The 25,336-nt window shown below is 33.8% G+C and overlaps 1 protein-coding gene across 1 annotated transcript; it reads right to left on the reverse strand.

Annotated features, from left to right (window-relative positions):
• Positions 1-25,285, reverse strand: LOC117338080. The gene is given in 11 exon segments (XM_033899270.1): positions 1-2,310; positions 9,210-9,280; positions 9,760-12,391; positions 12,855-13,057; positions 13,889-13,961; positions 14,253-14,504; positions 15,854-16,486; positions 16,905-17,196; positions 17,198-17,302; positions 18,230-18,405; positions 19,907-25,285. Coding segments are annotated over 9 exon segments (4,164 nt in total). The 5' UTR covers positions 19,908-25,285; the 3' UTR covers positions 1-2,310; positions 9,210-9,280; positions 9,760-9,962.
• Positions 25,286-25,336: the final 51 nt, after the last annotated feature.

Genomic DNA, 25,336 nt, shown 5'->3' on the forward strand with positions numbered 1-25,336 from the left:
CTCCGAATCAAAACATAAATATTTTATTATAACTATAACAGGTATAAAGTTCAATGCAACAAAAAGAAAAAAAAAACAATTGTTTCAAGTATCAACATATTATTTATGACATCAAATACACTTTACACTTTTGACACACGTATACTGTATCATTTTAGTACAGTACAAAATGGGATATACATGCAGTGTGCTCCAGTGATATCCGTTTTGATTTACCAGGCTCAGTAAATCAATAACAGCAAAACATTTAGGCTCCAGTTGAATCTCATTTCTTAAACGATTTTGAGATTTTTTAAATATAGGCCATACAGTACATATCAGAACAAAACAAGGATTGCATTTTCCTTCTTTTCTTTTAATCTATAAAAAAATGGATCGGAGCGTTAGGAGTTTTTAATTTATAATGAATAGTTAAATACAAAAGCACCAATAGTTTATGGAATGATTTTAAATTACAATAATTTGCACATTTCATAAGTATTTTATATATATCCTGTCATGAATCAATGGGCAGTGGTAAGGATTATTTCATATTCAATATTCCAAAGGTTTAATTCCAGATTACCATCAGCTGAGAGGGTGACCAGTCTACTAATGTGTAGAGAATAACCAGTACTTGTAAGAAATGTTTTTATAACTGGTTCATCCGATGGCTACAAAGGGTCCAAATACTACAGAACAGACAGTGAAGTTTGTCTATAGATACTGAAATGGATTCTCCACACACCATCAAAGTGCCAGTGGGGAACATTTACAGAAAATCATGCAATGCAATCTAAGCAATGTATATTTTGTGATACATGTTCTCAACATCAGTGCCTTATGACAAAGTTTGTTTATAACAAATTGTCAGATCCAGAACCAGGATATAACATATGTTAACAAAATAAGAAACGGACAAAAAGGACAAAGCTAATTTATGGATCATAAAATAATCGTAAAATATACTCTTCTGAATATCTTTTTCATTCACAATATTACCTTCATGACCTTGGACACCGACCTTGAAAATGCATATGACGGCTAATAGCAGTGAAGGCTGTGTAGCACCATATTTGAAAATTAAAGTCAATTTCATAACTTTTAGTTTAATGCAATTTGAAGTTTAGACATTAAAATTGCACCTGTCAGACTTCAATTACTACGGCATCATTAAAAATTATTGACTTAAATTTTTGAAATCAACTCGAGTAACACTAATGACAATAGCCTGCCATTTCACGGGAATGTAATGAGGTCCTCATGGTGATTACACTACTACTTTTTGTCTGCCTGGCAACAAGCCTCTTTCTGATCCTGAAATGAATATAATTCTTCAAATATAAAAGAAATTGCCAATTAGCTTTTTTACTTCCAGCACAAATCCCCCATTCACACATAAAAATAAAATAAAACAATTACAAATATAGATAAAAAATTGTCTTGCAGTGAAGACTAACAATGAATTTCCCCTGTTTAATAGTTAGCAGTATATACATATACATTTGTATATGGCTACTTGTATAACAATGCACGTTGCTGGTAGATGCATGAATCCTGTGAGGGGTTAATTTATTTATAAAGCCAATGTGTATAAATCCCTAAGGAACAATATATTTTGTTACTTTACAGTAATCAGTACAATACCTAAGGAACAATATATTTTGTTACTTTACAGTAATCAGTACAATACCTAAGCAGTGCATCACAAACTCTTCTTACAACCAAACAAATTGGATGTCTCCAAGTCATCATGGTTTCCTTTAAACAGCTTATATAACTGGGTCTACACTGTACGTATAGATTATGCAATGAACTTAGAAATATTCAAGTCGATACAAAATGCTAATTATAGTGTACAAAACATCATCTGTAATAAAAATAAATAAATCTTAAGATAATTTTATGTATGTTATATGTTTCCAGTTGTAATCTAACAGAGAGTTGGGGGTTTCTACATGTACCGATGAAATTCTACTAGTCCCTAGTCATCAGCATCTTATATATAATTATATCACATAGCACCATATTTGTCCAATAAGAAATAATTATATATATATAACTACACCTCCCAAATCATTAGACTCTTGCTGGAGTTTCCAAATAAATGGACGGAGTTTCCATTGATATAAAGAATATATACACGGGTGAACAGGTATCTGATCACCAGTCCAATGTGAATTCATGAGTACATTCATGTGCACTGAAGAAATATCTTCTAATGTCCAGCCACCAAGCCGATAAATTATACTCCAAGGTATAGTGATATTCCACAGGTCTCCAAGTAACTTTTTATTTGTAGGGTGGATCAATCAGCAAGTACTTGTCATCCTGTAAAAATGAAGACTAAAGTCACACAATAGAAATCATATCGTACTCACAGAAAAAGTACTACACAATTCATTCTTCATATATTCCTCTAAATATCTTACTTTGTGCATTAATCACATAGTTTTGTAAAAATTAATTTGGTCAGGCTCCAAATCAATTAAATATTCCTGAGTAATATGTGTTGTTCTTGTGTTGAAATTTTGTCTCCAGGTCATTCACGTGAACAAACTTTATTGTACTACATGCACAAACAACTCTGCAATGATTCAATCTAGTTCAAATATTAGCGAAAAACATGTCAAATTTTGAAAGAAGAAAAAAATTCAATTTGACTGTACAGTACTGAAATATTAGCTCATGAAGATCTTTCATGTAAAATTCAACATACTCTTAATGAATGCATGATGAACTCCGCAAATTGGTGATGATGAACAAAGGGGAAAACTTTTTGCTTCCACTTTTTGTAAATGGTTTCATCTAAAATACCATTGACAACAAAATATGAAGTTTTAAAAATCCATACATATGTGTTATCAGATTTCTCTTCTTTATTTTTTTCATATATCTCAATTAGAGATGAAAAATTGCCTTTCCAGAGCAGCTGTTTCCTGTTTTTTAGCCATGCCTATATTATTTGACCAGACATAAATCAGTCAAACATAACTTCAATTTTTTACCCTTTACAAAAAGAAAAAAAATGACAAATATATATTCTAATACCATTTTTGGGATTGAAAAATAGTATACAAATCGTAAAACATCAATCATTAGACTGGGAGCAGGTGTTAGGGATGGAATGCCTTCCAACACATCCACAAAACTCCATAATGATACAGTCTAGAACATTAAATACCAGAATGTAAACTGTTTATCATTTTTATGTAAAACTTCTACTTGATGACCTCTCAGAGCACCAGTAAAAAAAACATCCAATTGAAAACATCTTTTCACACTTTCTATTGAAATTAATGCTACAAAAAAATTTTTTTCAGTGTAATTTTTTTTTTTATCTTATTCTTTTATTAAAAAAAATAAAACTAAATTGTCATTGCAGCAGAACTTTAATTTGATATCCATTTTATCTGACACACAAATTTCTAATATTTATCACCTCACAACCTTCATTATAAACGGTGAAGATGAAAACCAGGTGGGATTACATAAAACTAAATTACTGTTAACACTACGCACATTTTAATAATTCCACAACACACTTAAGAAATAAATCAGTAGTTTTTATTCTGATTTATTTACAGAAGTAATGAACATTCTCTATTTCGAGCCCTGACAAAATAACTTGTGATGTTATTTGAGAAGAATCTATAGGAATGGAAATAGTTACAATTTTTTGCAGGAAAATTTTCAATTGCAGTAAATCTGTAGAATTGTAGAAGTATATATGTACATGTGGCCCTGATTAATATGTGATGGTAGCGTCTATATCTCACTAAAATATACTGACAGTTATCTGTACATGTCACCAGCTTGACTTTTAATTTACTCTACAAATGACAAATTATTTTAATTTGAGCATGTACATATCCACTTTCAGGAAGGGAGTACCAATATATCACCAGCTCAATCATTACTCTGTTTATCAGATATTGCAATATCATGGCAAAAGAATCAATTAAGACCATCAATCATGGCTTAAATCAGATATACCAAAACAAAAGATGGAATTTTGCAATTTATCCTGGCTATCTTTACTTTAGGAACAAAGAAAGACAACTCATACTAGTTTATAAATCACTGACTGTATTTAACAATGCACCCAGTTGTACGATTAACAACAATATATTTTCAGATGCACATAAAAAAATGTATTAATAGTACATTTATTATGTAGTTAAATATCAATTTTATTGAAATCCACAAATTTTGCATATATAATACATGCAAAAACAATAGAAAACCCCCAAAAGCTTCCTGAATCTTGATATTAAAAGATGTAAAGAAACTTCAGCCTGCATTCTTATGTATCTGTCAAACAGATTGAAATGATATTCACAACAAATACAATCTAACAAGCATTTTAATTGTTTTATTTACATTTACATCTGTCTTTCTTTGAAAGAAAACCATGCATTTCTAATTTATTTCTGTGACTGATTTGCAACCCATCTAACACACAGTAGAGCCTTGCAGTGATAAAGATCTACATAACACCAAAATTACACCATAATAATGCTGCTGTTCTCAATCAGAATCCTTGCCATGCCGATTCATAATTAGTGCGAAGCATTTCTGTGACACTGATTAAAATGGTGTATATGTAACAACCACATGAGAACAACAGTTACTGCATTTATATGGTAATAAATGCAGCCCATATTGACACTGAAGAAAGAAATGTTAATATTTATGCATAACCATTATTATCTTTGGAAACAAGCTAAGATTCGACAATACAATATCATGTAAAGTTATATGAAGGTGTTTTTTCCACTTAAACCACTAAAAGAGAGGGACCATGAGGGTGGGTTCACCTAATTTTTCTCCAGATTTTGGTTTCTTTGAAATTCAAGGATTCTGACCAATACAAATGTACCAAAATAATGAAATAAAAAGCTTTGAATATTGCCTTGTAGAGGATTCAAGTTGATTAGTTTGTAACATTGCAGAATCTTGTATACTGAAATCTTTGATCAATAGAATCACAAGAAACCAGCAGTAAAACTCTCTCTTTTGGTTTCCGTGAAGCTGAAGCATTATTTATGTAAGCTTCAAAGGACATATCATGATTTAGTCCTGATATTGGGCTTGTCTTGAAAAAAATAAAGTTCATCCGCAGAGAAAAAGTTTCAAGAAAATAGGTTTTACCATGTTGTAGGCCTGGTTTGTACTACTGTAAATCATTTACATTTCATGTGGGATTAATTTTCGCGTTAAAAGAAGAAGAGTAAATCATGAATTCAAAACATTCGCGTTTATTTGTGTGAAAATAATACCATTGGATGGCGATCAAGCTATTGGTTCCCGATATAGGAGCCCATGGCTCAGGAAATTACAGTTCCCCACCAAATGTGAAGTTATATGCCAAGAAAACACAAATGATAGATAAATCTGATCGATATTTACTGGTAAGTGGTGTCCTTTTACCTGGAAATTGAATTCAGATGTGGAAACGAAAAATTCAAAAAAGCAAATGTCACTAATTTGATCAATGATATTAACCTTTCTAGGGTGTAATATCAACTGTGCTTATTTGAACTGATAATATATTGTATTTTACCAATTCAAACTTATTAACCGGATGTGTAGATACTGCTTCCTGAATTAGAAATATTTGATACCTGCATCTAGTAAAATGTATTTTGAAGAAATATTACATCTTAAATATGCATACAGATGTATCAGGATCATACTGTATGGAAACTGGATATCTGAAGTATTACAAACATACATAGAAGAAAGATTTTTTTTTCTTCGTGTGCATGGGCTCCATCTCAGTCGTATTGATGTAGGTCAAAAGTCATAATGTAGGTCACCTAGGCTACCTACTTAGGTGAACCCATGTCCCAAGTATAAAGTGGCAGTGTTAGGAATTGTAGGAGATAGAGCGAGACAACAGTTTTCTTTGATGTAGGTCAAAATTCACAATGTAGGTCAGAGTGACCTAATTTGGTGTGTGACACATCGTCTCATTTGGGTGAATCCATGCCCCAATCATGAAGTACTAGTGTTAAGAAGTGTATATATAGGATAGAAGAACCCAGCCAATTTTTTTCTTTGATGCAGGTCAAAGCTTTTTATGTATGTCAGAGTGACCTACTTTTGGTAAATGACACACCACTTCATTAAGGTGAACCCATGCCCCAAGTATGAATTGCCAAAGTGTAGGAGATAGAGCCCAGACAAAATAATGCAGGAAGGATGGATGAACACAAGCAAAACTATAGTGACAGATATGTGACCCTACTAAATACAAATCTGTTAGGTATGGATCTACTATAACCCAGTAATAAATACAAAATCAAAGTTGAATATCAAGTTCATTACCAGCTAATTAATTATCATGCATGCTGATGAAACTTTCAGGAACATGATTCATATGCACTTTGGTTTTGTACATTTGTGAGATTTGTAACTGGGAAGTTTTTCTTCGTAATATTTTGAATCCTAAATAATCATTATCAATACCCAAATAATTACATTATATTATATATATATATATATCAATACCTAAATAATACTACACAATTATAGCATTTGTGTGAGGACGATACCTGGATTTATCAACCCAAGAAAGATAATATTGACCAAGGACGCAGTCTGAGGTCAATATTATCTTTTCTTGGGTCAATATAAATCCAGGTATTGACCGAAGCTAAAGGCTGTAATTGTTTTATTATTTTAGATAAATTATAGATTAAAATTCAATATAATACAAATACGTTATGTTTCTTCTTTAACATTTATTTCATTGCAACATTTTTTTCAAAACAATTTAACAAGATAGGTAACAATCTGTATATGATATCCTAAAATCACTTTAAAGTATTCATATTATAATTAATTGTGACATTTTGACAATGGGACATGACTGGTACAGGTAAATTGCATAGTGAACTGGATATCTGCATGGTATTTTGTACGAGATTTTGCATTTTGTCTGATCATGCATGGGTATGAGGATTGAAAAGATCGAAATTGATATTTACCAGAAATTCATCAAAATCATCATAATCATCTGTCAATATATCTTTCAGCAACGCTTTTGAATCAGTGATAGGTACAAGATCTGAACTTCTTATATCCAAACCTACTTCCTCGGTCATTGGAACAATGGTTGCACTTGAATAACCTGTAATCTTGTTTCCTCATAAGTCTCTTTGTGTAATTCTCTGTCGTTTTACCTGCATTAGTTTTTAAAGAGTTGTCTGACTTGTGTCCAGTAACGGTCATTACATGTCTGCTTGGAAATTGGACAGAATCCAACAAATGCACTAGCACTGTACTAGTACAACATCAGTGGTTTGTGTATACTTGTGACAGACCTGCATCTCTACTAATGTTGCTCATGAAGGAGCCCAGTTTGTTGTGTCCTACAACGTTAGAAAATGCTTATCGCCTGTAGAGGCTGCCATGATGAAACGGATGCAGACGCGAAGGCGCATTCGAATGAGACATCTACACTTGCATGCACCTTAAGTGAATATTTATTTTTCACACACTCCCAGTCAATATCAATATTCATTAACCGACATATGATGCATTTATGACTAATCAGAAGAGAGTTTACAAACCATAACAAGTGCAATCAATGATTGCGAAAGCTCACCGGCGGCAGCAATCACATTATGCATTCATCTTTTATGTATGTATAAGCATGTCATTTTGAAATTGTATGTCACATAATATTGCTCCTAGACCTCTTATGGATGTACTTACACGTACTTACAAGCTTTCCAAAACTAACCACCAAAATCTTTAAAGTGGGTTTTTGTGTCAAAAAAAGTAAGTCCATTAAATGTTAAAATGCCAAAAAAAATCACAGTTTTTTTCTGCATCATTTTGCCACAGCATCACTCCTGGATCTCTAATGAATGTATAAACCAAATTAGAAGGGTGATAGGTGTATACTTTTGGACTTGCCCCCAAAACTTTAAAGTGAGTTTTTGGAGCCAAAAAAGTTAAGTCCACAAAATGGTAAAATGCGAAAAAATCACAATATTTTTCTGCATGATTTTGCCATAACATCACTCCTAGACCTCTAATAAATGTATAAACCAAATTAGAAGGGCATGAGGTGTATACTTTTGGATTTACAGGCTTTCCAAAAACTTACCTCAAAAACTTTAAAGTTTTGGGGTGGGACGCCTAAATATAATAACCTAAATAATACACAAAACATGGCAAAAAATATTAAGCAGGTCAGGGCTGTTTCAGAACAGGCATTTTTTAAAAGACTCCCATCAAATATTAAAAAATATTTAAGAATACTAGAAAAAAGGAGTTTTAACCCCCAGGATCCATCAAATGTAATACACATGCCTTTCACCCCTCCCACACAGATAATTCTGGAAATCTTTAGAAATGAAATCCCACTTTTAATAGTCCTTCCATGAAAATGACAAAAAAAAACACAAACAAAAGAAAACAAAAAACTATTAAAAGCAAAAAAGGCACAAATATGATTAATATATATATAGGATTGGTTAGGTAAGTTAGGTTAACTTTTTAGGCCCAGCTGAGAGTCAAATTAAACACAATACACAAATGATATACTGTAAATCGGAAAACTTTGACTGGTTATATTATATTTTGGTTTATTTGGTGCCTGGCATAAAAACGGCAAAGTTTAACACACCAATTAATAATGTTGGTGGTATATATTAAAATGCTGAATGTACTTACGCACAATTTTCTGGCGTGGTAATATTGTCGCTTTATTTCCATGAAAACAATAGAGGATTTTTTTCTTATAGGCCTGTTTGCATGAAATGTGCCATTTTGTCATTCTAATATAATTTGTTAATAATGTTTGCACTTGTAAACTTTCGTTTGAGGTTTGTGTAAACATGAGTCTTGCTCATACTGTAGCTCAGGTAAGTTCACACAGTTTCAACCAATTGTTTGTTTGAATTCAATCAGCCGAAATGTAACAACAGATTTTGTAGCTTTGCTGACACATATACAAATAGACATGTGAAATTATTTACTTAAACTATTACATTTTATCTCCGGCTCAGATGGCAGAGGTCGGATTGTAACATTAACGTCAGGATAAACCAAAATTTGACACAGTTGACAAAAATGCCAGATTTACACACAACAAAATAAAAACACCATTCTGACAAAAAAAAAACAAAAAAAAAGTTCCCGACATCAAAATATTCCAATTTAAGATAGTGTTGTCACAGTTACATTTTATAATAATATAAATATATATATACCTCAACAACAAGTCAATTCCTAGGACGTCTCGATGCTTTCGTACGCTGGTCTGGTAATGCTGGAGTTGTTTCTGAAAATAATATGTAAATTTGAAAACATTTCACAGATAAAGTGAAACAAAGACTGTCTGTGGTATATTGGTGAAAGAATAATATGTCACAAAGACTTTGTGTATGTTAAGGGGTTGTAAATGACCATTACAGTATTTTAATTTTTCAACAACAGAACGTTTGACATATTTCTTGGTTAATTATAATAGTGTCATGCTTAGAACCATTTTGATGCATTTCTGTAAGAAAATAAAAGCCTGGTATGAAAAAAGAAGTTAACATAAGATTTTAGTAACTATGGCATTTGCACAAGTTTTCTTCTCTCTTTTATTGAGCAATGAAATTATTTGAACCTTAAAAAAAAAGAATATTTTTTTTGTAACTTGATGATTCAAGACAAATCTCAATTATTTCAATTAATTTTCATTTTTTGAAGCATATTACTTTTATGTTTTCTTTCCATTAATTTGATACACATTAATATACTAACAAGACTTACCTATCTGTGGTACTCTGATGAAATTCACTGGTATTGATACAAGGTCCTGGTTACCGTTTACTGGGGAGACTTGGCTTTCTGTCTGAGATACCACAGGAGAGGTACCAGTACATACAGGGACAAGGCTAACTGTTTGTGATTCCACCGGCGATAGGGGAACTTGATTTCCTGTCGGTAGTCCTTGTTGTACAACAGATGAAATGCTAACTAGGCTTCTTGTTGATAACATCTGTGGAACAGTAGACAAGCTTGGGTATAGGTTTCCTGTCTGAAGCGTCTTTGATACCACAGACGAAGTCTGGACAGGACCTCCCGCCTGTAACATCTGTGTTACCACAGTCGATGTAGGGACGTTTGCTGTTTGCGATACCAAAGGCATGGTGGGGACAGGATTTCCCTGTCGTTAGGGCGTGTGATTCTACAGGTGAGTTTATGATAAGACCACCTGTCTGTGGTACTGACATGGGAATGATAACCCTCTTGTTTAGACTGTTGACCTTCTGACCCATCAAACCCTTCACATCATCTACACAGCTCCCTACTTGTGTCTGGTTTGAAGCCATTGTGACTTGTCCTGTATCTACCTCGGACAGTTGACTACTACTGACATTCAACTCATGACCTCTTATACTAGAAGACAGCTCATGTGGAATGCCACACATTGTATTAGATTGAACTGGATTTTCTATCTGCCTAATAGAAGTGGCCACAACTTTCTGACCAGTTGCACTGCTGTTGTCAACAGTTGTGGGTAAGACAAGCTGAACACTGGTTGATGCTGTATTCATTAGCTGTGAGACACCTCCTATCATCTGGAAACTCTGACTGCCAGTTTGTTGAGGCAAAATTTGTATCGGTAAATTCAAGTGTGTATCACCATCCTGTAACTGGGCATTAAGAGACAGAGGATTGGTTCCTTCAGTCTGCTGAAGGGTAGTTATACCCCTTTGTTGAATAACAGTTATGTCCCCTTGCTGCAAAGTGTGTATTCCCTCATTCTGTAAAGTGCCTTTTTGTTGAAAAGAATGTATGCTTTGTGGCAAAGTGGTTGAGTCTCTTCGTTGAATTGTAGTTACATCTCCTGGTGTTAGGGTAGTTATTTCTCCCTGTGGCAGGGTGGTTATGTCCCCTGGGTGAATGGTTCCTCCAACAAGCTGATTAAGAGATTGCCCGTTAACTGAAGGGATGATCAAGCCAGCGGGATGACGAATGACAGGAAAGGATATGTTCTGGACAAGCTGTATACTTGGAATTGTCTGGGTTTGAAACTGGACACGGTCAGACACTGAGGTCTCAGGACACTCCATTACATTCTGTAAGACACATCGAGGATTTTCAGTCTCCAATAAATTTCCACTAGTAACTGAACCAGTATACATCTCTCTCCTGTAGCCATCACTGTCTGAACCACAGTCTCGTCTCTCAATTGCCTCTCTTTTAGTGATATGGCTATTGGGGTAATATGTGTTGGTTGTTCCAGATGAACTTCTTATTTGCACATCACATGGTACATCAGGGTCAGATACACTCAACTGTCTATACATTTGCTGATTTGACAAATCATCCTCTTTATCCTGTATGACCCTTATCTGTTGTTGACCGAGGACCTGTTTATGAAGTAACATCTTCCGCGCTTCTGCTATACCTTGAGGTTCTACAATGGTGATATCATCGGATGACAAGGTCCTCATGTCTAACGTAATCACTGTTGAATCCGGAGAAGTTTGCACCCTCTGAGTAGATGTATTGTAACCTGAAGATACAATCTGACTTAGTTCTGGTGCTTGCAGGTTCATTATGTCCATGTTCTGGTTTTGCAGTTCCTCCCTATGGTATTCCAGTCTGTCCTGTCCTTGAACAAGTTCTTGTGTAACCTCAGAATGTCCTTCCCTTGACTGTGATTGAGATTGACCATGACAAGCTCCATCCACGTATCTCCCATTTTCCTCTCGATCATTAGCACTACTTGCAGATGTTATGGGTGCAGAATCAGTCCCATAATGCATCATTACCTGCTCTTGACCTTTGGGATCCATGTCAGAACTTCCATCCACTATTCCTTCATCACTAACAGGAGCAACTCTGTTGTGACTACCAGAGGAGGAAACGTTTATAACAGGCTGCTGTAACTTCAACACAGTCAAAGCTGTGGTGAGTGTCGAGTTAGCCATTTCTTCATGTAACCGAATATGACTCCGTAAGGAATCTTTCCTCACAAAGGATTCAGGACATAGATGACAGGTGAATGACTTTGAAAATTTTCCCGATGAACCAGAAACCTTCACCTCTGATGACTTTGTCCGCCTACCCTTGGTGTTTACGACTTTTGGCTCAATTTGCATATGTCTACGTTTTATATGGAGGGTCAGGTTAGCCTTGTGATTGGTTGAAAAATAACAATGCATGCAGCTGTAACTTTTCTCCTTCTCGTGTCGGGAAAGATGACTGCGGAGCACCTCTCTGTTGGAACATTTGTATTGACACACGTGGCAAACACAATCTGGGTCATCAGGTTCATGACCTTTAATGTGTTCTTTATAACTTCGCTTGGACGAGGTGGAGAAATCACATACGGTACACTTCATCTGATTCTCTGTGGAGTGATGTACACGGTTATGACTGGCCAGGTTCCCTGAAAACAACAATAGCATGCATGTGTATTCAAAAAAATTACACTAAAGGGTTTGTTTGTTCATAGGCTAGCTAGGTTTGCCATCCAGAGCTATGAGTGCATATAGATAGTGTATTGTCCAATGATACAACCACGACAGCACAGACCAGCCCGTTTCTCAGTTTCCTGAGGTAGAGAGCGTTGAACCATGAACCGTGGATCTTCACCCCAGATTATGTGGCCAGTGCTCTAACTAACTGAGCTATTCCACCCCCAACACTACATTTCATATTGTCAAATCAATATTTCCTCAATAATCATGTTTTTAATTCTTATGCTGAAAACACTATTGAAAAGAAATCAAATTAAATATGTCCACACCACGTCCAATCAAAATACTTGCATTTTGAGCTTTTCAATTAAACCCTAAGCCACATGAAAAAAGTTTTCAGGAGATTAATTGGCCATGTTGACAAACTATTACCTTTTGTGGCACACTTGGCATCACACTTATCACACTGGTATGGCTTCTCGCCTGTGTGTACCCTCAAGTGGCGCCGCAGGTCTGACTTGATCTTGAACTTGGCGGGACAGAATGGACACGGAAACGGACTGTCACCAGTGTGTGTACGTAAGTGGACTGTCAGCTGACTGGCTGTACGGCATGCATAGGGACAAACCTGACATCTGGTGGTGAAAAATGGAATTACAGACTTACATGTCAAACAAGTGACTATAATAATATACAATACTTGTAAAATCAGATTCATGAAATGTAAACCAGAATACTTTTATTCCCTTCCAATAATTTTTTTTTTGCCAGAAATCAAAAAGAAAATCATTGTTAAATGTTACACTAGTTTCCCTGTTTGTCCTAGTTCATATTTCTGTGGCACGTGAATGTTCAGTAGCTGATCTTTTTAGAGTTCAGTAATCAATTATAATTTTAAAGTAACAAAAGGTAGCATCAGTTTAATTTCTAAGATATATTTTCACTAAAAATTATCAATTTCTAGGGGAATAAATTGAATTACAACAAAGTTTAAGAACTACAGATTAGTTCACTCTGAAATTGCCTTCATTCTGACAAAATTATGATTGAATCCTTTTCTTTTAATTAAAAACTGGTCATAATATTTGGAGCATCTATCTATTGCTTATTAGTCACTATAGCTAGATACTGTAACTTTTGCAAATTATGTTATATACACTAGTCCTTATTGTCCGAGTTATCCTCACGAATCCAGATAGAAATAGATATTTCTTAATACCACATCATTTGACAGAAGTACGGAAAAAGTACTACTTTTTTATTCAACATTTGATTAATGGTCAATTTTATGGGTAAAAGAAACCTGACAGCATTTTACTAGTTTCGTCGAATCCAACTGGACATTGACTACGTTTATGAATTAGTTAAGTAAACTCAGTCTGTACATGTATACATAAATAAATATCCTTTAAATTTTTAGTCACCAATCCACTAAACAGCATTGACAGTTTACGTGAGAAACTTACTTGTGAGGTCTTTCATCAGTGTGGACTATTGCATGTTTACGTAGACTGCTGTTGTCCACAGCACTGTAGTTACCTAGAATACAAAATAAATAATTAAAGGTTCCCCAAGTTTGAACTTTCCGAGCCTGAGGGGCTTCTATTTCTCATATTTCTGATTGTAAGAGAGTTTGTCAGTCCAAACCATTTTTGTTTTAAGCTAAAACTAAGCTTATACTTACATACATTAAATCTTAACTACATTATTTATAGTTGTTAACATTTAATGAATCATTGCTTGTTAATTAATATTTCAAGACAGAAAATACTAGTGTACATATGGTATTAAAGATACTTCTGATCACTAAAAATTTTAAATCCAACTTACAAAATTTGCATTTGTAGGGTTTGTCTCCAGTATGAGCCCTCATGTGAAGGTGAAGCTTGTCCACCCTACTGAAGGACCGGTCACAATATTTACAAGAAAATGGTTTCTCTCCCGTGTGTGTCCTGAAGTGTCGTTCAAGATCTTTCAAATATGCCGAAGAAAAGGTACACTTATCATCATAATGACATTTGAACTTCTTCACTGGTGGAGTTCGGACCTTGTGTGCAGTTCCTGGAGATTTATTTGGAGACCCTGTATATGGCAGAAAAGTAGGAATATAAATTTACTTGGGTGACCATCAATACAGATATGGAGTTAGTGGGCCAATAAGGACAGACACACGCCAAAGAATGCTGACCATAGACAGTGAGACGAAACCTAGGGAAAGTCTTGTAGTTACTTACGGAGAACAGAATGTAACCTGGAGGAATGGTAAACTTGTATGGGTGATTGATCTTAGAATAACAGGTATATATCTAGTTTAATATTAATTGTACTATTTGAGAGTATCTAATCATGTGTCCTGTACAAAACGATGCCAATACAAAACATCATTCTCAGTAGATCTACATGTATATTTATTCTAACTAATTCACTTTTCTTTTTTGTTTCATGTTGATTTTTCTTTAATTAGCTTTTGAAGTAGAGAAAACAAGCATTCTGTGAGTATTGCTAAACCAATACATGTCCCCTACCGGCACCCTCAAGTTAAAACTTCAGCCAAGTTGGAGTAAAATATTTAAGCCAAAACTGAAACATGATCATTTTATGAAAATAAGTTCATTCCAAACAATGTGTAAATTCAACTCTATTGTGTATATATGTATATATTGATTCATTAATACTCACAATTAAAAAGCAGCATCCTAATACAATTATTAAGTGAATGGAGAGCCATTACAAAACTTTAACCTCAAGAATACAGAGAAAACAGTTAAGTCCATAATATGCCAAAAATTTCAAATAATGAAAATGATTTTTTCATTTTTAACTATACAAAAGTAATGCCACTCACCCAAAGAACCTCTGTACAAAGAATCAGCATCCTAATACCATTATTAAGTGAATGGTGTGCCATTATGAAACTTTAACCAAAACTTTAACCTCAAGAATACAGAGAAAACAGTTAATATAAGTGGCAAAAATTAAAAAAGAAAAAAAAAAGAATTAATTTTTTTTTTTCATTTTTAACTGTACAAAAGTAATGCCTCACACCCAAAGAACCTCTATGAAAAGAATCAGCATCTTAATACCATTATTAGGTGAATGGTGTTCCATTATAAAACTTTAACCGGACGGACAGACGCAGGCAAAACATATCTATAGTCCCCCCAGTTTCACTGGTAGGAGACTAATAAACTGAAGAAAGTAACAGTTATGTATTAGCTATATATAGATAATGTCAATTAAACCATTCATGAACCCAAAGCAAATACAATTGTCAACAAGATGACATCAAGGTGAATACATTTCCACCTAAAAATATTTGCTCTAAGTTTGATTATCAAGGATACCTGTTTTCCTGAATATGACGTACCACTACCTTACCTGTGTACTATATTATCCTACAAGTCTTAAACTATTCTGAATTAGATACAAACCTGTTGGTTTAGTCGTAGAGGAAGATTTGGATGAATTCTTGCTGGAAGAGCAATGTGTTTTTGCTCCCCTTGCAATCACAGTTTTCCCACTAAACTTTCCAAACTTGTGACTCTCTGATAGAGGCTGTCCTAAGTTGTCAGAAAAGACAATGTTTTCCTCCTGGATATTTGATTCTGGTATCTGGAGTATCTGTCCAACGCCCTCAGTGTTAGCAGACTGATTTATGTTCACAACATTGACGGAGTATTGCACAGTGTCAAGGTCACTCTGTTGAGTGTTGGTCTCCATGGGAACACTCTGGAGATCACTTTCTACCACTCCGGATAGTCTGGCAGCCTGCTGTGCCAAATCTTGTGCTTGTACCACAGGACGAATGATAGGGTCATTTCCATCTAACCGACTTTCTTGGTCAAAAGTCACTTGCGGGGAATTTTCAATCAAGTGTCTTTGAGTGGTCTGATCAACTAAGTTGCCATTATGCAGATCAGATGGACATACTGTTAAAGGTTGGCTCTCTGGAGTTGACACGATAGACACCGAGCCATTCTGTCTGAGTTGTACTATGGGGGCACTAGAAGGGTGGGCCATTCCCTCTGTTGTAGGAACAAGATTAGGAAGGATGGGACCTGCAACTGAAACATACACAGACTTTTACAGACACAACGATATTGTAAAAACATGACTCAAAATTGCAGATATAATCACTGATTTGGAAAGTGAGTCAAAAGTAAGGAATCAATAGTAAAACATGGAAACTTCTACACCCATTTCAACAGAAATGGAGCAAAATCTAAGTCAAGTTTTAATTGTTCAGAAATTTGAAAGTTTTAATTCTTATAATGCCACTCATTGACATCAACCATTGAAAATAATCCTTATGGAAAAGAAATTAATGTCTCAAACCTGACCTTAACAAAACACATGCAGAGTGGGTATAAAAAATTACACTGAAATTAAAATTAAAATTTGAGAAAGTTGTTTTTTTTTTGTGTAATTGGTATTATAGAAACCTAACTTGCAAGCACTAGTTTTTATCCTCGTAACCCTCACTATTTGTAGTGCCACCACCATTAGCACGGATATACTGTATGAAGTTCAGCATAGCTTGGCCGTGTTGGTTCATTTCAGTCTCGTTCGGTTCTGTACCATCAGGTGGCGTTGTCTGTACAACAAGTAGCTCTCCCTTTTCTGTCAAGATAATCTGAGACTCCGATTTGTTTTGATTGTTTGTTTGGATGAGTGCTGGCCTCTGATTGGTTTGTATGTATTCATGACCCTGTGGTGGGGTGATCATGAAGGTTGACCTGACACCTTCACGCTCGCCAGGGTGTGATGTTCCCATGATGGAGTCCCTGAACTACTGCTAGGCCTGAAGATTGAACTTGGATACCCATGTTTGCACCAAGAGATGTTGTTACCATTGAACAGTTATCTTTAGATACAGGAATCTGGAAATAAACCAAAAACTCACAGTATTACAAGTGTTTGCATTAAAGCTATAGGACGGTCCGCATAGCTTTTTGAAACATAGAAAATAAAAAGGACAACTCTATTTTTTCAAGAAGTCCATTCAAATTATACAGGACCTCATTTTAACTGAAGAGGACCTTTATTTATAAAACACCCAACACAAACCCTGTTATAATTACCAAGGGGCATGTATACATTTACGTATTATCTTGTTTTAATAAGTTAAGTCTACATATAAAATACACAACTATAACTATTTATTATATATATAAGCTACCCCTATATCAGTAAAGACCCATTACATAACTATTATGTTATCATTGTTTTACAACCATCAAAAAACATCACTGTTTAACAATGTAACAACACATATTATATAACTACATTGTTATCAGCAAACAGCCAATACATCAATTATGTTTTGGTCATATACAATACCATAGCTTCATGGCCCCACTGAAATGTTACCAAAGAGGCAGGGAGTGATTATATTGCCATTTTAGATTTCATATCACATATGATACATACAAATATATGTCTCTATTTCCAAAATACCTTTAATGGGATAAATGGTGTCTTATATTAATCAATTTCCATTTCATATGAAAGTCACGAAACCTTGTTCACTGCACAAGTCCACAAGATGGAAAAAAATTGCTATGAAAACAATCATTAGCTTTTGCATACCTCTTGAGGCATTTTTACAGAACCAATCTTGATCATCAAACTTCTTTACCTGTACAACCCCTTCAAAACGTACACACACTGACATATATGTTCCTCATTATTGTGAAGGCTAAATCTATATATAGCTATCAATCCATAGCATTACAATTTAAGTAGTATGTTTTTATACACATCAATGTATGGTTGATGTAAACTCATCACACAGTACAAGTCAGTACCTGTTGTTGGTTGTCTCCAGCTACTCCATCTTTATGACTGGGTACAGTGCCAGTCACGGCTGACTGTAGTACAGCAGGACACGAGAGCCTCTTGTGTAGCAGGAAGAGATCCACATTATGGAACTCTGTCCGACATGCACCACAAATGTGGATGTCGGTGATGTCATCAGCAGACACTGAAACAAAAAACACAAATGCTGTGACATTGGTAATAAACTAAAAACAAAGAGGTGCCACATATCATTACAGTGATCCTACAAATTCTTAATCACAGCAAGGCTGGTGCATATACTACAACTTAAAAATGATACTAAAATTTTACACATATGATAAAAATCTCTCGACATTTCATTCATTAAACTACAGATAAACATTAACACCAACACCATTCAATGTCCCTGATAATTTATAGGACAGAAATTATCAAAAATATTCCCTGGTTTCTACGAGTCTTTCTAAACTAAAAGTTATGTAGAGCGGAGATAATTTGAAAATGATGTAATGGTTTGGTGATAAAATTAAGATGGATCTAGAAAAAAAATGCTTCCACACTTTATACAATTAATATATCTAAATAGTTGATTCTGTGTGGGATATTTTTAGTAATGCTCTTCTCTGAGCAACTATGTTTTGGTCTGCCATTTGTGCTGTTTATGGCCACAAGCTTATATAAGACATAAAAATAAGTACAAATTGTAGTTTGTTCACATGCTGTATTGGGAAGGTACCATGCCATGGTATGATATTACAAACCAAGTGCAAAGGTCAGGAATTATTCAAAATGGATCATCTTTCAAATTTTTAATGGTTAATTTTTTAACATAATTTGATAATAGTGTTATAAATTATCAGTTTCAGGGGACATTTTTTCATGAACAGTATCTATGTCAGTGTGCAGAAAAAAAATGATCCTAGTTTCATTTCGTTTTGCTTTCTGGTCATCCAAAGTTATTGTTAATCATATACTAGCAGTGAGCACTGATCCTGACTTAGTATTCATCTCAAATAGCATGCGATGTCAAATGCAATCAAGAGATTTCTCACACAAATGAAATCTGACAACCATTTGGCCTACAACCACTTGAAATTGGAAACAATTTATTTATAACATTTCAATAATCTCGACAATAAAAGCTTACTGGGGGTTGTTTTGATCATTTACTGTTCTCCGAGCATCCATATACCTTCAAGGCACAGATCCCTCAAAAACTAAGTTCTAAAAGCAATTAATATGTAACAGATTCTAGCATTCATATATATACTGAATAGACCACAGAATACAATTATTAATCTATCATTATTTTGTGAGAATATGTGTAATGGTCTCTTCGATATATGACACTTTATTTTTAGGTCAGTCGATCATAACCACTTGCTAAACTGCCGGCCAGTGGTATATATGTTAATATAGAAGAAGGCTATTGTAAAAATCAAGTTACACAAGAAGAAATTGTTTGAAATAAATGGAAATTGGGTTTTTTTATAGATCATATCGTTCTTTAAAATACGTATTGACATGTGCAGATGTCGAGCACAGATGCCGAGCACATGTAGGGGCCTCATGAATAACAAACGCTTGGTCAGGGCCGATGTAGGCCCAGGTCATGTATTTAACAGTGCTACACGACTGTGTGATCGATTATTGCCGTTCGAATAGAAAAATAATACATTGCTTACTTTCAAAATGCTACGAAGATCGTTCCTGGCATAGTTACTGCAAAAGTGACGGTGTTAAAATAAAAGAATAAATTTGGGGCCGCAAAAATGGACAAGATGGCGCTTAAGAAACTCGAACCGGAAATGAGGTCCTGAAACCAATTGCCATCCCGTGAATCCGGATTTAAAACAATAAAAATAAAGTCAAATTTATACTTACGTTCGTTTACATACTTTCTAGAGGTTTGTACAAAAATAACCTTCTTCTTTGTTGGTTCCAAAATGGCAAAGTTGTATGTAACAACAGCAAAGCAAAAATTATGCCTTCAAAAGGATTGAAAAATAGGGTTTCAAACAAAATGTAGATATGTAAAATGGGTAAATGATGGCGTTTAAACAATCATTGTTTTCCTACCTAGAACAAATATACTTGAAATTATGTCATCAAAAGACAAAATTTTTGACTGTGTATGTAATTAGAGAAAGCAAAAATAGATAATTAAACAGTTTAGAGCCTCTTATGAGTAAATTAATTATGTAAATGAATAAGCTGGTTTGTACTGGTGGCAGTAAATCTTTTCATATTAAAAATAATGGGCAATGTCATGATACAAAGAGACCTTCAAAATAATGGGGAATGTCATGACTACAAACTAAAGAGACATTCAAAATAATCCAATGTTCAATATTTAAAATTTCATATGACATAGCCAAGAGTGTAACATGTTATTTATCACATAATACTATTTATGAGAGTATAAGCAAAAAAACTTTCAATTCTTGTTTGTATAAGACAGGGGAAATCCAGCTAGTATGGGATGTTTATGTCTACCCAACAATGATGAGACGTCATATTTATTATGATGTCACAACATTCATTTGTAATGGCCTTGTTATTCATAATCATGTATTAACAAAATACTTAAGTCAAGATTTAACCCAATGAAAATGAAGTTGAAAGATTACATCAACTATGCCTGTCCATTGTCTCGCAATCAGATTTAAAACAAGGAACGCCTAAAAACTTCACTACAAGGTTTTGGCATCAGAGATCTTGAGACATGGAAAATAAGTCATAGATGCATGGGCACACTGGTTTGTTCAGGACTGCTGATCAAAGCCATGCATCAAAAGCCCAAAGTTGATCAGAGGTAGTGGTTTCTGTAACTAAGCATTGTTATGAAATGGAGTGGGAAAAAGCACATCATCTACAACTTGAGTAAACGGGAGCCTGTTAGACTCAAATTAAAGATAGGTTTAATGTGAAAAGATGCCACGAATTTTCAGTGAAACTTCTCCGCATTTAATAAAAAACCCATGGTTTTCTGTTTATCATCTTGGATGTAGCTCGGCACCCTAACTGATTTGAAGGAAAATAAATGAAGATAAACCCAAATGGGGGATTATGAAGTTTAACTTGATAACAAAAGTTTTATATCTTATCAACATAGAGGCTTTTAAAGTTGACGATTCTGTAATAATGAAGAAAGGGGAGTTTTGTGGGCAGAGGATTACTTGTGGATAAATATGGTACGTATACTACATAACCATTTATGAAAACTGTTTTTAGAAACCACTGCGTCCTAAGAGGTATTGATAATTGACTAGACGTCTTCACAACAAGGCATTGAAATAGTTTGCTAATTTTTGGATGACAAAGGAATGTTGATACCAAGAGGCTCTAAAATATTATTATTATCTCTTTCAACTGTATTTAAAACAAAAGGCCAAAAGGGCCTGAATCATCTGCATGGATGGAGTTTTTTGTGAAAAAGGGGAAAAAAGGATGAAAGTCGTGAAAAATAAAGGCCTAAATCTTCATGTTTAATTATAAGATGTTAGTAAGTATTTTCACTTTGAGCAAGGTGACAAAACAATTTTTGTTGAACAACTGATCATGATACAAGTTTATAAAGAAACATGAACTGCAGTAACAATGTTTTTATACACAAGTCAACACATAATGTGTAATGCATTTTGCCAAAACAAGACACTTAAAAATCAATCTGGCAAAAAACATGTACAAATATAGAAAATCTTATATTTGCACAAGAAACAATTACTTAGAAAAGACTAATACAATATGCATGCAGAAATAAAAACAAGTCATCACACAATGTTAAAATAAACATGATATATTGATGGTTTCATGTGTCATCCTTAAAAAATTGAATGTTGATATGAAGATACATGGATCTACCACAGTACTTACTTATCAAAGAGTGTAGCACCAATTCTTATCTCACAATTAATATTTAAATTAATGAAATATATAAAAGTTACAGAAAAGACTTATCTTGAAGACATCAGTCTTTTTATAGGTCTTGAAAATCAGAGTAAAATTTGTTAAAACTTTCAATATTTAATTTGATACAAAGACTTTTAATGACAAAAATAAATTATTTATTTTTGAAGTCCTTTTCATAAGCTAAAATGTTGCAACAATATTCTTATACAAACTGTAAACATCTCAAACAAAAATATCTTACCGATAAAAAATATGACTTCCATCAACAAGCTGCTATCAAAGTCGGTGCTGTCTGCATCAGGGCACTGGCATTCAATTTATCCAAGCAGGGCAAAAATTCTCAAAAATATATGTGACGTGTATGTGCTCTTTAAAATATCTGAATGCCTGATTTCATCAAAGATGTTTACTACAATATTACATATCACCAGCTCAACAGTTTTTTTTTTTATAAAGTACAGTGTAATTGTTTTCTTGCATTTCAATCAATGTTTAGATTTAGGTTCACAATTAATAGTTTTTGCCACTCTGGTTTCTTGACTTTCATTCAAATTTTGAAGAATATCAATTTCTTTGATTCATCATTTTATTCTAGTTACCGAGTGGTCGAGATATTAATCGGATATATGCAAATATTTCTTCATTTATGTCTATATTTTAGTAACAAAAACTGTATAATTGTGGATAAGATAAGATAAAAAATCTCTGAGTTAATTCCTTTGTTGTACTTCATAAAATGTTGTAGTTGATTCCTCAGGTTTCAGGAGAAAACCTATTGGTATAGATCCTCCTCAATACATTATATATGCTTGAATAAAACCAAAAAGAGTATTGGTAGACAGTGAAGCCAGGTTTCCAACCAGTGGACTCTGTTATCCCCTACTGCTGCTGGTGGTGAATTTTTGTTCTTCGTGACACAGTTCATGTAATTTTTGTAGCCTGGTTGTGTTCTTATACAAACTTTATTCTAAATTTCTTAATTTCCTTTTATTTGTTCACGAGGAGTTTCAAGATAGGTGAATATGCATTGATCATTCAGCTGAATATTTTGTTATGACCTCGAAAAACTAAACACCACAACAAGTGGTACAGACTAAAAACACGTTTAAAACAATAACTATCCAAAAATAAATTTTCCTTCATTGTTGAAATAGTTTTGTTTGAGATATGTTTTCTGTTGGTTAAATGGTATGTGTTCGAAATCTTTCAAAGAGGGATTTTGTACGCAAATAAAGTTTAAGGAACATATTGATTTATTGAAAATGATGAAAAACAATCGCAATTGACCATCAAACTTGAACTGTTTCCATTACTGAATCTGAAGTCCAATGGGATGACCCTCAGGAACAAAGATTTTTTTTTCAGAATTTCAAATGTATACATATTTCAAAATAAAATAACTTATAACATCTTCCTTGATAAATTCAAAACAAGCTAACTGACAACATACATCAGTATTACCATAATCTTTTTGCTGGTTTAACACATGCTTCTTTGAATAAGATCATTCCCAATATTTTTCCGAGAACTCACAGCATTTGGCCAGGTATTTGTTATTCCTACAAAAACTTGATTTGATATAACTTTATAAAGACATTTTGATGTGGTTGATATATATATATGTGATTAAATAAAAGTAATGTCTTTGTTTGAGGGAGACGCAAGTATCTGTTAACCCATGTTAGGTCATGTTTGAATTGAGAGGTCCGTGGAAAAGTAGGGGTGAACATGCCTCACTTAAATAATGGCAATTATCTATTTTTATAGTACTGAAAAAGATATTTATTGCAGAAGTGTGTCATGTTAACCAAACTAACCCTGTTACAGGGATGATACTGTAGGATATATTAAAAAGGTCAAACAGCTAGCAACAATGCAAATCTTACAAACTATGTAAAATTTAACCCAAAATGGTTTTTAAGAGTCTTAATTAACAATTTATAATTAGAAAGATGTAAAATATCCACTAAAAAATCAAAATAAATCTCTTTCTAGAATTTTCATATAACTTTTCATTTCCACTTTTTCTGAAGTAACAAAATTCTTTGATATTAAACCCATCAAGTTATTTAAATGTGACTTATTATATCCGATATATAAAACCCTCTCGTCTGGATACCATGAAATACAGGTCTTCAAAAAACAATGATTTTCCCCCATATTTTCTGCAGTCCTCTTTTACTTGTAGGAACTGGTATTTCAAGTTGAGTTGTATTTGAGTAGATGATGTAGAAACCTTAGTTGCTTATGTGTTCACTGATGAAATAAAAATACAAATGACCTGTCCTTGAAATAATCTATGTACATATTGTATTAGATACTTTTATAAGAATTTCCAAGTAGCATTTGTCTATAACAAAGCTCAAATTGCAGTTTTCAATACTTTCAATACAACTATTGCTGAATCATATTAAGGACAGAAAAGCCTTTTTTATGAAGCAGTGTCATGATTCATGTATTTTTAAAAGGTTAATGTTTATGATGAATGCTCAAAATATTCAACATTTTCTTACTGTAACAACACAACCACTGAAAAGTCAATTGTAGTGGTAATTCTTGGATATAGGGGAATATTGGAATGAAGACCCACTACTGGGGCCACACGGGCCTCTGAACAGCTGCCACTGCCAAAAGCCATGGAGAGTCCATAAAAGTAGTTGAAATAAAATAATGCCTTGCTTTCCGGAAATTATCTTCCGTTCTGAACATGAATTCCTTTTTTCCTTTATAACAGATCTAGATTAACCTCAGAATTGTTTCAATGACTTCTTTATATGTAGTTTTCTGTAGCAAATGTTTAAATGTTGGCAAACTGAACTGACAAGCTGTTTAGGCTTTACCTTAAGTGCATCAGATTTGACTATGCTTTGTCAATACCATACATTACAAGGCTGTTTTAGATTTCTGAATATATGACAAAAATCATTTAAAATGCTGAGATCTGTATGTGGATAACAGATTTAATCACTTAAGAAATGAAACTTTGCAATTTTCTAGAGACATGTGTCCTGACAATGAGTTAGCCATAAATCTTTTTTGTGTCCTGCTATGTACTTCTGAGTTCTCTATATGCAAAGGAGAGTAATTAATAATAAGTTCATAAACTTCTGATAGTTGTAAAACAAAAAGTTTTTAAAAATGAAATAAGTTTGATATCAGAAAGACTGAAATAAATCTGACTTTGACATGCTGTCAAAAATATC

Source organism: Pecten maximus, chromosome 11 (genome assembly GCF_902652985.1).
Source record: "Pecten maximus chromosome 11, xPecMax1.1, whole genome shotgun sequence".
In the NCBI taxonomy this organism is placed as follows: Eukaryota; Metazoa; Mollusca; class Bivalvia; order Pectinida; family Pectinidae; genus Pecten; species Pecten maximus.